Source organism: Pectinophora gossypiella, chromosome 9, assembly GCF_024362695.1.
Source record: "Pectinophora gossypiella chromosome 9, ilPecGoss1.1, whole genome shotgun sequence".
NCBI classification, from domain to species: Eukaryota; Metazoa; Arthropoda; class Insecta; order Lepidoptera; family Gelechiidae; genus Pectinophora; species Pectinophora gossypiella.
The window spans coordinates 8,787,309-8,803,554 of record NC_065412.1 but is presented as its reverse complement, the minus strand read 5'-3'; the positions used below and the strand labels follow the sequence as shown (position 1 = coordinate 8,803,554).

At 34.4% G+C, this 16,246-nt stretch overlaps 1 protein-coding gene across 1 annotated transcript; it reads left to right on the top strand.

Moving 5' to 3' along the window:
* The first annotated feature begins 584 nt into the window (after nt 1–584).
* LOC126369799 (uncharacterized) lies at nt 585–15,716 on the top strand. The gene is made up of 31 exons (XM_050014363.1): nt 585–689; nt 1,047–1,582; nt 1,659–1,814; nt 2,167–2,484; nt 3,144–3,327; nt 3,483–3,724; nt 3,798–3,987; nt 4,579–4,768; nt 4,860–4,960; nt 5,138–5,317; nt 5,641–5,822; nt 5,981–6,295; nt 6,550–6,619; nt 6,947–7,287; nt 7,699–7,708; nt 8,696–8,840; nt 9,425–9,657; nt 9,961–10,235; nt 10,360–10,515; nt 11,094–11,417; nt 11,742–11,925; nt 12,043–12,284; nt 12,363–12,555; nt 12,657–12,837; nt 12,943–13,040; nt 13,134–13,313; nt 13,660–13,850; nt 14,029–14,196; nt 14,801–14,944; nt 15,150–15,228; nt 15,392–15,716. Exons 1-31 carry the CDS (start codon nt 687–689, stop codon nt 15,602–15,604), a joined length of 6,024 nt encoding a protein of 2,007 aa, XP_049870320.1. The 5' UTR covers nt 585–686; the 3' UTR covers nt 15,605–15,716.
* Nucleotides 15,717–16,246: the final 530 nt, after the last annotated feature.

Below are 16,246 nucleotides of genomic sequence, written 5' to 3'. Positions count from 1 at the left end.
TCCAGTGTGGGTTTGTAGAGGAACTTACCACACATCTTGTAAAATTCAACATACTAACCTATGGTTTCTCGATGACCATGTCATTGACTTGGCAACCCTAGCAGTAGCCGTAATGTGGCACTCACATATCGTGTGTGATGCGATACATAATCTAGTTCTACTAGGTAAACGATAAATGAACCGAAAAGCGATATACAGGGTGTTAGTGACATGGCAAGAAATACTTCAGACTATAATTCAGACTATGATTTTGAGTTGTCAAGTGGAATTTTTGTAACGTTTATTTTTAATGTTTCACTTACTTAATCCAAAATGTACGTAACGAAGTTTAAACTTGTTTCTTTTACACGTCATCAACGAGTCATAACATTATTATGACTTTTTTGTTCATACATAAAATGCCACTTTATGAGTTGAAAATAATATTTTCTTGCCTACTGTAGTTAAAATATGAAATAGGTATTAATAGGATTTAGATAAATGGTATCTAGATAATGATAATAAAATATATACACATGTATGTTAATATAATATTGACTTTGAAATTGTACCTACCTAGATATCAAGAAAGTTGTTAATTGTATCATTTGGATAAGATATTAGGATTATGACACATTTAGGCACCGATATATCGGAAGACTCGTAATATTTCCATTTAGTTCTATTTGGCGTTACCAGCGATAATAATGGTATGTTTAGAATGATTTAAATTTTTATTTATAATAATTTGCTACTGATTGTTATTTGTAATACAATTATGTTCAGGAGACTTCTAAGTTGGGTTGGAAGCAAATAAAACATAGAACATGTTCACTATTTATCTTCCCGCGTATGTAGTATGACCGATGGAGGGATTGTGTCCTTTCTAAACCGATGGTCCATTGTATTCTAATGCTTTTCATTGCAGGCTAATGATATATGTTACCATAAGGTTCCTCATATCGATCTTAGGTCATCGTATCAAAATGGTCTCCTAATTACTTGCTTGTGCTCCAATAGAGATAACGGGTGTGGTATCATATTTAATGAGTTTATGTTATCTATAGGAGAATCGCTGGTTACGGTTGTTTACGGCAGTAGCCTTTCTGGTGACCACTTCCGCCTTAAGCCCCATCCCAGTACCTGACGAAGAATGGGAAGAATTCACTCGGATGATGCGGGACTCTTCGTACCGTCTACCTGTCACGACGAAACCTATTCACTACGAAGTAACCATAACTCCATATTTTGAATTAAATGTACCAGAAGACCAGCAGTTTACATTTGACGGATCAGTCAACATATATCTGCAAGCTCAGGAAGAAAATGTCAATGAAATTGTCATGCATTGTAATACTCTCTCTATAGAGTCTCTGACAGTTACGTATTCTGAAAGTGACGATCCTGATGCAGTCGTAGACATAACAAGTGCCGACCAGAACTTTGTTTGTGAAATGCCGTACGCATTTCTAAGAATATCTACATCTGAAGCTTTAGTTCTTGGCAGAAATTACACAGTAACTGCAACATATAAGGGCCAGCTGCAAACTAACATGAGAGGATTCTACAGAAGTTGGTATGTTGATAGTACTGGCAACAAACGGTGAGTAATTACTTATTAGTTTCTATTTTAAGTGTTATTATCGTGACATACAATTATAAAGTCGTATTATTTTCAGATGGATGGGTACTACTCAATTTCAACCAGGACATGCTCGGCAAGCATTCCCGTGCTATGATGAACCAGGATTCAAGGCTACCTTCGACTTCACCATAGTCAGAGAATCAGATTTTAGTGAAACCCTTTCAAACATGCCGATAAAAGACACAGTCGTGTAAGTTAAATATTTAACAAATAAATGATCTAATGAAAAATAGTAACATCAGGTGTTCAACGGACTTGAATAATATTGTACCCAACAATGAACAACCTACTCTATTTATAAGTATGTTAAATAAATTGAAAGAGTGCCCTCTGCACCGGTTCCCAGGTGGTATAGCCGAGCTGCATTGTGTGACGGATGCAGCAGAGACTTGGTTAAGGGAGCTTAAGCTGGATATTTGATCCAAGCAGGATATTTGTCTGCCATACGCAATAATAATAATAAATAAATTGCTAAAATTGAATTATTGTTCAACATACATTCCTATACTTATTAAACACCTTCTATATGTATTATGTTACAGATTGGAAAATGGAAGAGTAGCTGAAACTTTTTACACAACTCCTGTTACTTCGACATATTTAACTGCATTCATTGTGTCGCATTACATAGATGTCGCTAATAATAACGACACTGAAAGACCATTTGCTATTTACGCACGAAACAATATTGGAAACCATGGAGAATGGTCACTAGACGTAGGCGAAAGACTTTTGTTGGAAATGGAAAGGATAACAGACTACCCATACTATACAATGGCTGATAAAATAAATATGAAACAAGCAGCCATTCCAGACTTTTCATCAGGTGCTATGGAAAATTGGGGTCTTCTGACGTACAGGTAATAAATTAAGTACTAGTTTTATCAACAAATATAATTATAATCGTACCCATAAAATGAAACGTAACTCTAATTATCTTTTTTAGTGACATCATAACGAAAACTTTGAGCGATGATTCAGACCATGATTTTGAGTAGTTATCAAGTGGAGTTTTTCGTCGGAAAAGTATGGAATTGAAAATAACGAATAACTAAAATTGTCATGATTTTTTCGAGAGGACATTCCACTTGATATCAACTCAGCATCATGTTCTCAATCATCCCCCTCAGTATTTGTTACGGTGGCACTAGCATACTACATAATTATATGGCTACCTGTACGTACTTGTACGGGTTGTATGTAAGTGACATCGTAATAAATACTGGGGGTGGTGATTCAAGCTCATTATTCTGAGTTAATAGTTAATATGAAGTGGAATTTGCCATCGCAAAAGTAAATTGAAAATAATTTAATAAACCACAAAAATCTGAATTTTGCGGCGAAAAATTCCACTTGATTATAACTCAAAATCATGGTCTCTATTATCCCCCTCAGTATTCGTTACGATGTCACTAACACGCTGTAAGTATACATAAAAAAAAATCGAAAAACGCAACCAACAGTGCATTATTCAACCACATTTATACGAGATATTACATGCATCCATATTTTATTTCAGAGAAGCTTTAATTTTATATGACGCAGAAAATTCTAACCACTTCTACCACCAGCGTATAACCAATATCGTGGCTCATGAAATTACTCATATGTGGTTCGGTAACCTTGTAACCTGTGCTTGGTGGGATGTCTTATGGCTTAATGAAGGATTTGCTAGATTCTATACATATTTCTTGGCAGATCGGGTAAGATTTGTTTTGTAAAACATATTTTCTGATATTTAGTCTTATTTTTATTTTGACTGGGAGGCAGGGGAGGACTTGACTATTTTTATTTAACTTTCGCTGTAGTGATTTGCTTTAGGCTGAGGAATTTAACAAAAACATTGAAATAATTGCAGGTCGAGCCAACTTTTGGGTTTGAGACGCGATTCATCACTGAACAAGTCCATATGTCTATGTTGGTGGACTCCTTGGATACTGCGCATCCACTAACTGATACTAGTGTTGAAGACCCTGATAGCGTTTGGAGTCACTTCTCTTCTATCACCTACGCTAAAGGTGCTTCTATAATAAGAATGACAGAACATTTACTTGGTACAGATACGTTTGAGAAAGGGTTGAAAAATTACATTAAAGACAGGTAAAAACTTACTTTGAAATTATGTTTAACGTTTTTATTAATCAGCTATATTAACATAATTATTTATACTTAGACAATTTGACGTTGCTACGCCGGATGACTTGTTTCGCGCATGGGACGCTGCCGCGATAGAAGATGGCGCTTTGTCTCAATACAATGGCATCTCTATCTACCAGTACTTCGGAACTTGGTCGAATCAAGCTGGACACCCCATGCTGACAGTGGTTACTAATCAGAGAACTGGAGAAATGGTTGTAACACAGGTACTTTACTTTGATTCAGTAGGTAAATACATTACCTTAGAATTACAAGCCTTCATTTAATAATTAGTGCGCATAACTTCCTACGGCCCAAATAGATTTCCGCACACAATGTTTAAATAATGGATTTTGCATTTTAAAATGACTGGGGATTATTTTTATATATAAAAATAAGTAAATAAAGATTTCAGGAATGTTTTGACAAATGAAAACACTCCATTACTGCTGAGAACCGTTTTCCACCTGTTTTAAGACACATAACATAACATAAACGGCCTGTATACATCCCAAATCTGGGCACAGGCCTACCCTCAATCAATTGAAGGGGAACCACGCTGCTTCACTGCGTGTTGGAGGTGCAGTTTTAAGAATTCAAAGTTTTTGTTAGTCGGTATGAAAAAGATTTTAATATTTATATTTTTTGCAACACACAAATAAATAAAGATTATATTTATTTATTTTTATTTATTTAATGTTATTTAAAAAATTTCTAGTGCAATAAAGCATCAGTTTATAATTGCTATCAAATAAAAATTCGTCATTAAGTAAAAAGTTAAAAACAAATGAGATTGTAAGCAACATCTTTATTTCCAGGCTCGTTTCAATAGAGATACTGGAGTGTCAGCATATCCAACTCTTTATCACATCCCTATTAGTTGGACTCGTGGGGGAGACCCCGAATTCGATAATACGAAACCAGACGCAGTGCTGACTGGCCAAGTAACTCTTCTTCAACGAGGAACATCCGATTTAGAGTGGGTTATATTTAACAAGCAAAATACAGGTAATAACATTTATTACTCTAACGGTCTTTAGTTACCATACTTATAAAGAAACAGGATAAATATATTAAAATATTTCATTACTTGTTTTAGGTTTTTATCGAGTTAACTACGATGCTAATAATTGGGCTCTTATAACACGAGCATTACGAGGATCAGACAGAACTGTGATTCATGAATATAACCGAGCTCAGGTACCTTCTTTTATGTGACAAAATTACACATTCAAATCAGTACACAATTTTAAAGTTCAAAGTGTAGTAGCAAATTTATAATAAAGTATTTTAAGCTCGTAATATAATAATAAAAATATTAAGTTCTTGTTGATTTCTAGTATAAACCTATTATTTTATACAATATCCTTTTTTCAGATCGTAGACGATCTATTCGTTTTTGCAAGAGCTGGTGTACTTCCATACAACAGAGCTTTGAACATTCTTTCCTTCTTGCAATTTGAAGACGCTTATGCACCATGGGATGCTGCTATAACTGGATTCAACTTTGTAACAAGACGATTGGCCCATGATGCTGATAATTTACAAAAACTTCGGGTATGTATTTTATAATATTATAAGGTATTTTTTGTTTAAACATATAAAATATAGGAAGTCGTGGTCAGGTGCTTCCCATGATATTACCGTAATAGTCCACGTATGCATGCATGCTCCGCTGAATAGGCTCAGATACAGGCTTAATTTCAATCCACTCGACCAAGTAAATACTACAACTCCATCCAGAGATGATTAGTAAATAAATTGTATTTTAAATCTTTTTAGGAGTAGTGATTCCTCGATGTTTATTTGATCGCCAAGTACGTGGCATTATTTCAATTTAAATATCAGATTTTCATCAATATTTTGTTCTTAATTACCAGGATACCATCCTCACTTTGAGCGAGGCTGTGGTCAATCGCCTTGGTTTTGCTGAAAAAGATACGGATACTTGGATGGAGCGTTTACAAAGGATGTATGTTATGCAATTCCTCTGCAACGCTGGACACGACGATTGCATATCTGCAGCCACCCAAAACTTCCAAAACTGGAGAAATGGAGTGCCGTAAGTTTTATAGTTCAACAAACTACCTAGATTTTAAAATTATAAAATGAATATCATGGCCATGACATTTATGTTTACATAAATGCAAATTTATAATATAGACCATAAATTGTTTTTATTCGATTAGAATCTTGAATATTAATACATTTGTTGTTTAGTGTTCCAGCTAATATGCGTCCCTGGGTGTATTGCACTGGTCTTCGATACGGAAATGCTAGTGATTTCGACTTTTTCTGGGACAATTACTTAAGTAACAATTTAGCCAATGATCAAGTTGTTATGCTACAAAACGCAGGTTGTACTAGTGATGAAGCCAGTTTGGAAAAGTACCTCACAGCTATTGTAGCTATGGATGACTCGGTCAGACCTCAGGATTACACTACAGCTCTCAATTCAGCTGTTAGTGGTAATGAAGTAAACACACTCAGAGTCTTCGAATGGTTGAAGAGGAACATCGCCCAAACTACTGAAGCGTAAGTTGTATATCTATTTTGTCAAATATATAAATTTGCCATGTTAGCCAGCCAGCCAGTCACAGTGAACAAATATTTAAATCTATCGACGAAATGTCTGCCTACCTCAAAATAAGGTGACAATTTCATAAGTATATTTATTTATTTTTAGTTTGGTGCAATAAAGTGTATTTGTATTTGTATATTTACGCTGAAATCCTATATTAACATTGTCCTATTGTCGTAGTATTTTTTAAATTACATTTTTTTTTCAGTCTTGGAAGCATATCGACGCCCCTAAGCTACATTGCAGCTCGGCTCTTGACCGAAGAAGATATTGTTGAGGTTTGTTTTAAGTATTTTATCTGAAAAAAAAAAAAAGTATGGAGCATATTCCACCACGCTGCTGCAGTGCGAATTGACAGAGGTGTTTTTACCATGCCGCCCGAAGCAAAGTATCATCTTATAATTTTGCTAACCAAAGAACAGTCTCAAAGTAATTTCGTAAATCGTCTCATTGGGAATTGAACCCGAACCTCAATATCCTGAGGCCAAAGCTATAACCACTGCACCACGGAATCTGATTTTTTGTCCATAGAAAGATATTTTTGTAATGTCAATTAATAACAATGTTAATTACTAGATAAAAAAACTTTAGTTTCTTTATTTCAGTTTGAAACATGGGTGAGAGATAATCGCGAAGAAATTGGCGACGGCGCATATAACACTGGTATTAATGGCGCAGCTGGGGCAAGGAGGAACCTCGCATGGTCAGACAACAGAGTAGCTGAACTTGCTTCATATTTCGAGACAGGATATGTTGAAGAAGAAATCAATATTGATGACAGCGAAGAAGTCGATGGTGGTGACGGGGGTGAAGAAACTGACGGCGGCGAAGAAACTGACGGCGGTGAAGAAACTGACGGTGACGACGGGGAACCTGATTCAGCGAATATTGCTGCTTTAAGCTTTGTAACGCTTGTCGCGACTGTCACTATCAATTTTTTTGCATAGTCAAATATGTATTCATTTGCATTTAAATGATATTTATTAAAATAATTAAAAAATATTTTTAAATGTTTTAGTTTATTTTTATAATACCCTAAAATTATTTAGGCCAGCTATTGAGTTATTGATTATATATTTTAAAAACCCACGTAAACGGACAATTCGTCTATCTAGATTGAATATTTAATAATAGGTAGTGTTTTAAGGTTTAAATAAATGAAATGACTCGACTCTCGAATAAAAATCAAGAATTATTTGAAAAACTTGAATAAAAAAGTAATAAAAATATTGTTACGAGTAAAAACTTGTAACAATATTTGTAAAAAAATACTGCACTAGGCTGCCCATATTTAAGTTTATACTCTCATAGTTCACCGACAACAGAACGATTGGTGACCTCTTCATGAATATTATAGCCCACAAGAGGTGAAAAATTTTAACAAGAAAAACAAAAAAAATATTTATTTTTGATACAAACAACAAACCGCTGATGATCCTCTGTCCACCCCAACAGTGATCATAGATGCGGAAATACTTAATGCATGATTTTGTCGTTGCACGACGAAAGTAAGAAGAAAGAAAGTATTTATTATTAGAGGACGCCACGGTAACAGTACAAAAACATAAAAAAGCTTAAGTACAAAAATGACATAAAAAAGAACAAAAAAAAAATAAGTATCTAAAATATAATTGGTCAAAGTAGTCAAATGGTGGAGGTGGACGTCCTCTATAAATGAACTTCACTCAGTCATAAGCAGCGGCGTGAGACACGACCCTGGTATTCAACATGCCCAGCGGAGTGGTGCAAGATCATCGTGTTTTATACTAATTAATTTATTAGATAGGTACCTACCTAAACAAATAACATAACATCACATATCACAAGTCTCTTCAAGGAATCTTATTTTTTTTTGCATGGAAGATTCTCGTTTCCTGAAGGAAAATTTTGCGAAAATCAACCCTTGACTTTAAACGGGTGACGTAGTTTGTATGAAACTTTGTTATATTTTTAAGTTAGAATCATGAAAATTTGCACAAGGAGTGAGGATTCAAATAAGTGTTTAATGAAAATTCACCCCTCAAGGAACAAAAAAGTAGACGAAAGTATGAAACCTTGTCGAGAACGAAGTTTTTATGGCTTTTTTTATAGAGAATTACGTGAAGGTGGAATATATGAGAATATCTGAAACTAACGTTGAAATTACAACCAAAGGAATCAATGGCGAATATTCTGCCATCGAATTTTGAGCTTATAAAAGTAATCACTGATAAATTACCAGTAATATTATAATACGTTCTAATATAGGTAGAAAAGGTATTTAACATGAATATATTTATTTGTGCCTATCATGATTGTCGCAAAGATAAAATACACACGATAATAACTAATCATACCGTAGAATGATTTTTGAGATAGTGACGAAATTACTTATATTTCACGAACCTAATCGAATTAACGGATTTAAGATAAAGGAAATGATTATGATAAATACTTGGACAAAATATCGTACTTACTTACTTTTTAGTCGGCCAACAGGAGTCAGGGTGGCCACGATGGGTAAGTAAATAACTTTTAAATTAACATAGACTTTAAAATTCCATGAACATAATAAATATCGCTCAATCGATGACGTCATCGTAACTTTCGATCTAGAGAAAACATGCACACTTTTCTGCTGTCCGATACAATATAAAATTAGGATCGTTTTAAGCATACTACGGAACGAAAACACTGTAGATTGTTAATCCCTATTGAGTTACATAATTTTTGTTGGAGTCATCACGTAGCCACGTACTTACAAAATATTTATCACGCCACATAGTATAATCTACTGCTGAAGTTGTCACTTTTATTTAAACATTATTATTTGAGAAAAGATCTCGGCATGTGCGTAACTGAAACAAACTAAAATATAACATACTTTTTTCATCCTAAGTATATAATTAAAGTTAACTTTAAGAATACTTTCTTTATTTAATTTTCTAGCATAGAGACAAACTCCAGTACGTAGTATTGGTTGTATTATTTTCAGTAGCCGTTTGGTAAAGTGGGACCTGTATGCAGTAGTAGGATGAGTAAATATTGTTTCTGAAAGGTATAAGTTATCATCATTACTTATAAACTTCTTTTCTAATCTTCAGGAGTCACAACACTACTTCTCCTTGCGCTCGTGGGCGCCATAAGTGCCAATAGTGACAATATCAATCCATTTCTGGAACTGAGGTCAAATTTTGAATTCCTTTCCGGCGAAACTAACTTGGATGAGCCAGCTTACAGACTCCGTGATGTAGTCCAGCCTACCTATGTCTACGTTGACCTTGATGTATACCTGGCCGAATCTAGATTTAATGGCATTGTGACACATGTCGTAGATGTAAGTATCTTTTACAACTATTATTATTACAGGGGAAATTAAAATAAGTACCTACCTACTGTTAGATTAACGTTGATTCCATATAAATTTCAAAATATCTACTACCTACAGGTCTGATAAAGAGGACGATTAATGATACTATGATATCGTCGGTTGAATCATAATTGGTTTGAAGTAAAGTAATATAGACGAAATTAATCCGATAAGTTTCGTTTATGACTTGTCATAAACAAATGTACTTCGTAATTTTTAGTTAAAGAAAGCATATATATTCTCCAAAAAGATTTTTTCTTCATTTCACAGGTATTAGAGTCTGGTCTCACTCAAATCGTGCTACACCAAAGAGTTGTTGCAATCACAGCCGTGACTATTTACGACAGTGCAAATAACATTGTCCCTCTTACCCCTCTTGACTCCTATGAAACCGACTCATATTACGAGATACTTAAGATTAATCTGGCTAATGCTATTGATGCTGGTACTTACACCATTATCATCACTTACCTCGGACAAATTAATGAGAATCCTATTGACAGAGGTTTTTATAAAGGGTACTACTATTACAACGATGAAAAACGGTAGGTAAACATATTTTAAATACTAATTATCTATATACCAAATAAATGAGTGATAAAGATTACTGTTTATTTATTACATATATTACTTTCTCTAAGTTAATAAGTATATTCTTTTTTATTTTAGCTATTACGCTACTACACAGTTCCAACCTCATCATGCTAGAAAGGCGTTCCCTTGCTTCGATGAACCTCAGTTTAAATCAAGATATGTCATTTCTATCGTTCGTGATGCTAATCTCAGCGAGTCTTACTCCAATATGGCCATTAATGAAACTAAGATGTAAGTAGAGTGATTTGAAATTTGCTTTTTTAACATTATAATATACTGGGTGTTAGTGACATCGTAACGAATACTGAGAGGGTTGATTCAGACCATGATTCTGAGTTAAAATCAAGTGGAATTTTCCGTCGCAAAATTCATGTTTTTTTTTTAGTTTTTTTAAATTATTTTCAATTCTATACTTTTGCGATGGAAAATTCCACTTGATATTAACTCAGAATAATCAGATGAATCATCCCTCTCAGTATTCGTTACGATGACACTTACACCCCGTACAAGTACATACGGTAGCCATATAAGTAGGTATGGGTGTAAGTGACACCGTAACGAATACTGAGGGGGATGGTCCAGACCATGATTCTGAGTTGATATCAAGTGGAATTTCGTGTCAAAAAATTCATGAAAATTTTTCTTTTCTTTTTAATTATTTTCCAATCCATACTTTTGCGACGGAAATTTCTACTTGATATCAACTCAGAATCATGGCCTGAACCACCCCTCAAAGTTTTCGTTACGATGTCACTAACACCCTGTATAATTAGGAACTTTTTCTAAATTATGAACCGTATTTTTAACAGTGAATCCGAAAATCGTATTCGTGAGACTTTCCTGCCTACACCGATTATCTCTGCCTATCTCGTCGCCTTCCATGTCAGCGACTTTGTTTCAACTAAAAGTACCGGAACGGAAGCCAAACCCTTTGGCATTATCTCCCGAGAAGGTGTTACTAGCCAACATGCTTATGCCGCTCAAATTGGGTTGAGAATAACTGAAGAACTTGATGAATACCTACAGTTCGGATATTACACTATGGGTCAAGGTCAACCGATGAAAAATGACCATATTGCTTTGCCAGATTTCCCATCTGGTGCAATGGAAAACTGGGGGATGGTTAACTACAGGTAATTTTAAAAATATACACTAATTCACGCCCGTTATTAATGATAGTATGGACAGTCTCAATTTTTATTATCATTACATTACTTCCACTTTTGATACGCAGTCTTAAAGTAACATACCATTCAATATACCGTACAGTAATACGTCAATGGCCGATTATTAATAATGGTCCATCATATTAGAATGAATACGATTGTGTTCATAGTACACTTTTACAAAATGCCCACGGAGACAAATAAATGAATGCATTTTAATGTTGTAGCCTCTTAAAGTACTTCAAGTTTAATAATTTTGACAATACTGTAATTTATTACATTTTTTTACAGAGAAGCTTACCTTCTTTATGATGAGCAAAACACCAACTTGAATAACAAAATTTTCATCGCTACTATCCTGTCTCATGAGCTCGCTCATAAATGGTTCGGTAATTTAGTTACTTGTTTCTGGTGGAGTAACTTGTGGCTGAACGAGTCTTTTGCTAGTTTCTTCGAATATTTTGCTACTCATATGGTAAGTATTTATCTTTAATGTTATAATATATTTAATAAATAATATAATTTATGTGACCCTGTTTTAAGTAAGTAGGTGTTTATTTATTATTTTACTCACACTTTTCATTTTTTTCAGGCTGACCCTTCCCTGGAGCTAGACGACCAATTTGTTGTTGACTACGTACACAGTGCTCTGAACTGGGATGCTTCTGCGGGTGCTACTCCTATGAACTGGACTGCGGTATCTGATAACCCTTCTATCAACTCTCACTTCAGCACCACTAGCTACGCCAAGGGTGCGTCAGTGCTCAGAATGATGGAGCATTTTGTAGGTCCGAGAATTTTCAGAAACGCTTTAAGATATTACATCAGAGATAAGTGAGTATTGAATATTTTAGAGATGAAAACTGTTAATTAAACAAAGAAGGTACTTAAACAATGAAAACATTTTTTTAGCCAATACAAATTAGGAACTCCAGAGGATATGTACAATGCGTTTAGAACTGCTGTAGCTGAAGATCCTACATTTGTTGTTCAATATCCTGGCATTGATGTTGGTGAAGTATTCGACAGCTGGGTCCAAAACCCTGGCTCTCCCGTTTTGAATGTTGATGTGAATATGGACTCTGGCACCATAAATATTACTCAAGTAAGATACAATTAATGGCACGCTTTGGACTAATTTCAGATAGTCCTATTCTGCACTTGTGTGTGTATCTATAAACTCCAATAAAAAGTTTTAATTTTTAGCAACGATTCCTTCTTAATGGTGAAACACGTGACACATTATGGCAAGTTCCTGTATCCTGGACCCATAGTGGAAACCTTAACTTTGTTAACACAAAGCCAGACTTCGTACTAACACAGAGAACCAGTACAGTTGAGAAGGGTGCTGGACATCATTATGTTATTCTTAATGTTGCGCAATCTGGTGAGTAACAAAATATTATTATTTATTTGTATTTACAGCAGTTTTATTATTATAACTAGATCAAAATATTCAATAAATACCTTATGTAATTATTAATATCCATAGGTTTGTATCGTGTTAACTACGATGACCATAACTGGGAAATGATCGCTGCTGCTCTCCGCGATAATAGAGAAAGTATTCACAAACTCAATAGGGCTCAGGTAATATTATATTTATATAACATATTATACACAAAAATACTTTCCATGTTACTTGCATGAAAGATGATTTTCAACAAATTGTTTCGTTTTCAGATTGTAAACGATGTTCTGCACTTTATTCGCGCTGACGCTATTTCCATGAGCCGTGCCTTCGATGTTTTGTCTTTCTTGGAGAGTGAGACTGATTATTACGTTTGGGCTGGAGCACTCGGCCAGCTTGACATCATTCGTAGACGGCTTGAACACTTGCCCGAGGTTCAGGAGGAGTTCCATGTGAGTGCTGGTGTACACATTATAAAACGACCTATAATTTGCATTAAAAGCCTTACAATTTAATGCAGTTCTGATATATATTACATAATATGTTAGTAAGGTTTCTTTTCCAGAAACACTAGATACTAGAAAAATAGTCAATTTTATAGAGGTTAGTTACCCTCTGAAATACGGTGATGTCATATTGTGATGATGATGAGTCAAGTTAGCAAATATAATATTAAGAAGAACTCTGACAATCTGTCAATATATTATGAATGTACATTATAAACTTAACATACCTATGTACACTAACATGACATACACATGAATGAAAGTACCAATGACCGACATTTGATAATTTTAGGACTATCTGTTGGAACTTATGGATGCTGTTATTGATCATTTGGGTTATGAAGAAAATGACAGTGACTCTACTTCAACAAAATTGGCCCGTATGATAATTATGAACTACGCTTGCAATACTCTTGGGCACCAAGGTTGCGTAGATTACAGTGTAGCAAGATGGGCACAGTATAAAGCAAATGAGAGTAACTTGTAAGTAGAACATTTTTTTACAGAAAAAAAAAACCTATCAAAAAAAGTAAATTTATTAAGAAACGTACACGATGTTTTGGATGGAACTCGGAAGAAAATATCATATTTGTGTAATTATGGTTTTTCTTACTATTAATTACGTTCCAAAAAATATTAACAAGTATTTTATGTTAAACAGGGTCAAGCCTAATGAACGTCGTTACGTATATTGCGTGGGATTACGCGAAGGTGACTCAACTGACTACACATTCCTCTTCAACAAGTACAATACATCAGAGAATACAGCTGATATGGTCGTAATTCTTCGCGCACTTGCTTGTACTAAGGACCAAACCCAAATTCAGCAGTAAGTAAACAGGTTCCCTCTAGGGATATTTTATTATCCGTGAAAAAATTTGAAAGCAATACACTTACTTCCCATGATAAATTAGAATTAAACCATTACCTAATGGAAAGGATGTGGTATTTCAAAATAAGACTTTGACTGTACATAAGAAATTAATATTGTTCTTGATCTATCGTGTGGGTTGTGAGGTGGATTACCAACCCCATCAACCCAGGTGTCAGGGTTACGATTGAGCCGCCAAAGGCCCCTGACATGGCTCATCTAACGACTACTAACTTACATTAGTAAGTAGTAACCGGGACCAATGGCTTAACGTGCCTTCCGAAGCACGGATCATCTTACTTTCGGACAATCAGGTGATCAGCCTGTAATGTCCTAACCAAATTAGGCATCACAAAGTGATTTTTGTGATGTCCCCACCCGGGACCTCCGGATCGTGAGCTCAACGCTCAAACCACAGGACCATGGAGGCCGGTTTTACGAGTATCTTGTTAAAAATAAAGAACTCAAGAATTATACACAATCAAAAAATATCAAGCGTCTCTATAAGTGAGTGAAACTCTTTTAGATAAAGTTTTTAAGTTACGTCTGGCATCATTTTCAGCTACCTAGAGCAGTCCTTGTACAACGACAAGATCCGTGTCCATGACAAGACCAATGCAATCAGCTTCGCTCTTCAGGGCAATAAAGAAAACTTGGAGACTGTGTTAAACTTTATTAAAGATAGATACAGTGACATTAGTGAATGGTAAGTAACATCAAGTATGTTAAAAAGCTTCTCTGAAGAATTGACAATATCACTTCATACTTAATTAGGTAATTTTAATCGATGAATGTGAGAAAATAAATTTGTTTTTTAATCATTTCGTTTATCAACAATGTGTTCATTTTCTTCATTTGATAAAGAAGTGAAATGAAATGAAAAAGAAGTTTGAAATAACCTTTCCTTTCAGGTATGGTGGTGTAGCGAGATTGAATATCGCTTTGAATGCTCTGACGACCTACTTGACTGACTTCGAAACTATTGTTGAGGTATTCTTTTTTATTATTTATCGGTCTTTTATAGGTACCCTGAAAATAAACCTGGCCTCAGTAGAAACAAGACACAAAGAAAACGATAAAGTTTTCTTCTTTATTCATAATTGAAGATTTGTGTAGCAAGAAATATGTCTGAACTAATAATTGTGTTTTACAGTTTCAAGGTTGGCTGTATGAAAACCAGGTGGAGCTCGGTTCAAGTTTCACTACTGGTGATAATATCGTTAATGCAGCTATCGAAAACATCAAATGGGGTAATAGCGTAGCCGTTGAAATGTTCTCCATACTTCGCTCCAGGAACTCTGCTGCTGCTATCGTATCGCCTTTCGCTCTTCTTCTTGTAGCACTTACTGCCCATCTACTACATTAATTTATTTAATAATACCTATTTCTAAGTGTGAAATTATCATTTAAATAATTTCGTTCCGTGATTTGTTATGTAGTATTTGTATACAAATATTTTTATTAAAATTTAAATATAATGTTTTTATTTTTATTTTACTATCTACATTTAATCTTAGGATATTTTATTTAAACCTTTAACAACATAACTTTTAACTTATTTAGAATGCTTTTTTACTTGCTCATCCTATAAGATAATTTTGATACGTACCTGACAAAATGCTAAAGTTTATATATATATGTAAAAACAAAAACAATAAATAGTAGGAAAAAAGACTGAAGAGAATCGGCATTCAAAATTCTATTAGTAAATTTATTTGAATCTCTTGATCTCTGAATCTTTGATCACTTGATTTGAATTACCACAATCATACATGTTCTTGTTGTTAAATTATAAGATAAAACACATGATTATACAATAGGAAAAAAACAATTTGTAAGTTTAAGCTCTCGTATATGTACTGAGAATAAATTAATAGTACAGTGTACTGGTGAACTGGAATGACTCCTAGTTAGTAAAGAAGGAAATACAGAATATATTCAGTTGCTTACCATGCTAAGTATATAGTAAAAGATAACATAAAGGATTATCCTTGTACAATTATCGGTA

What these genes read in the sequence shown, in the direction of transcription:
- LOC126369799 (XM_050014363.1), top strand. An exon ending in ATCGCCCAAACTACTGAAGC is followed by an intron (nt 6,296 to 6,549) that starts GTAAGTTGTATA and finishes TTTTTTTTTCAG; the next exon opens with TCTTGGAAGCATATCGACGC. An exon ending in AAAGCAAATGAGAGTAACTT is followed by an intron (nt 13,851 to 14,028) that starts GTAAGTAGAACA and finishes TATGTTAAACAG; the next exon opens with GGTCAAGCCTAATGAACGTC.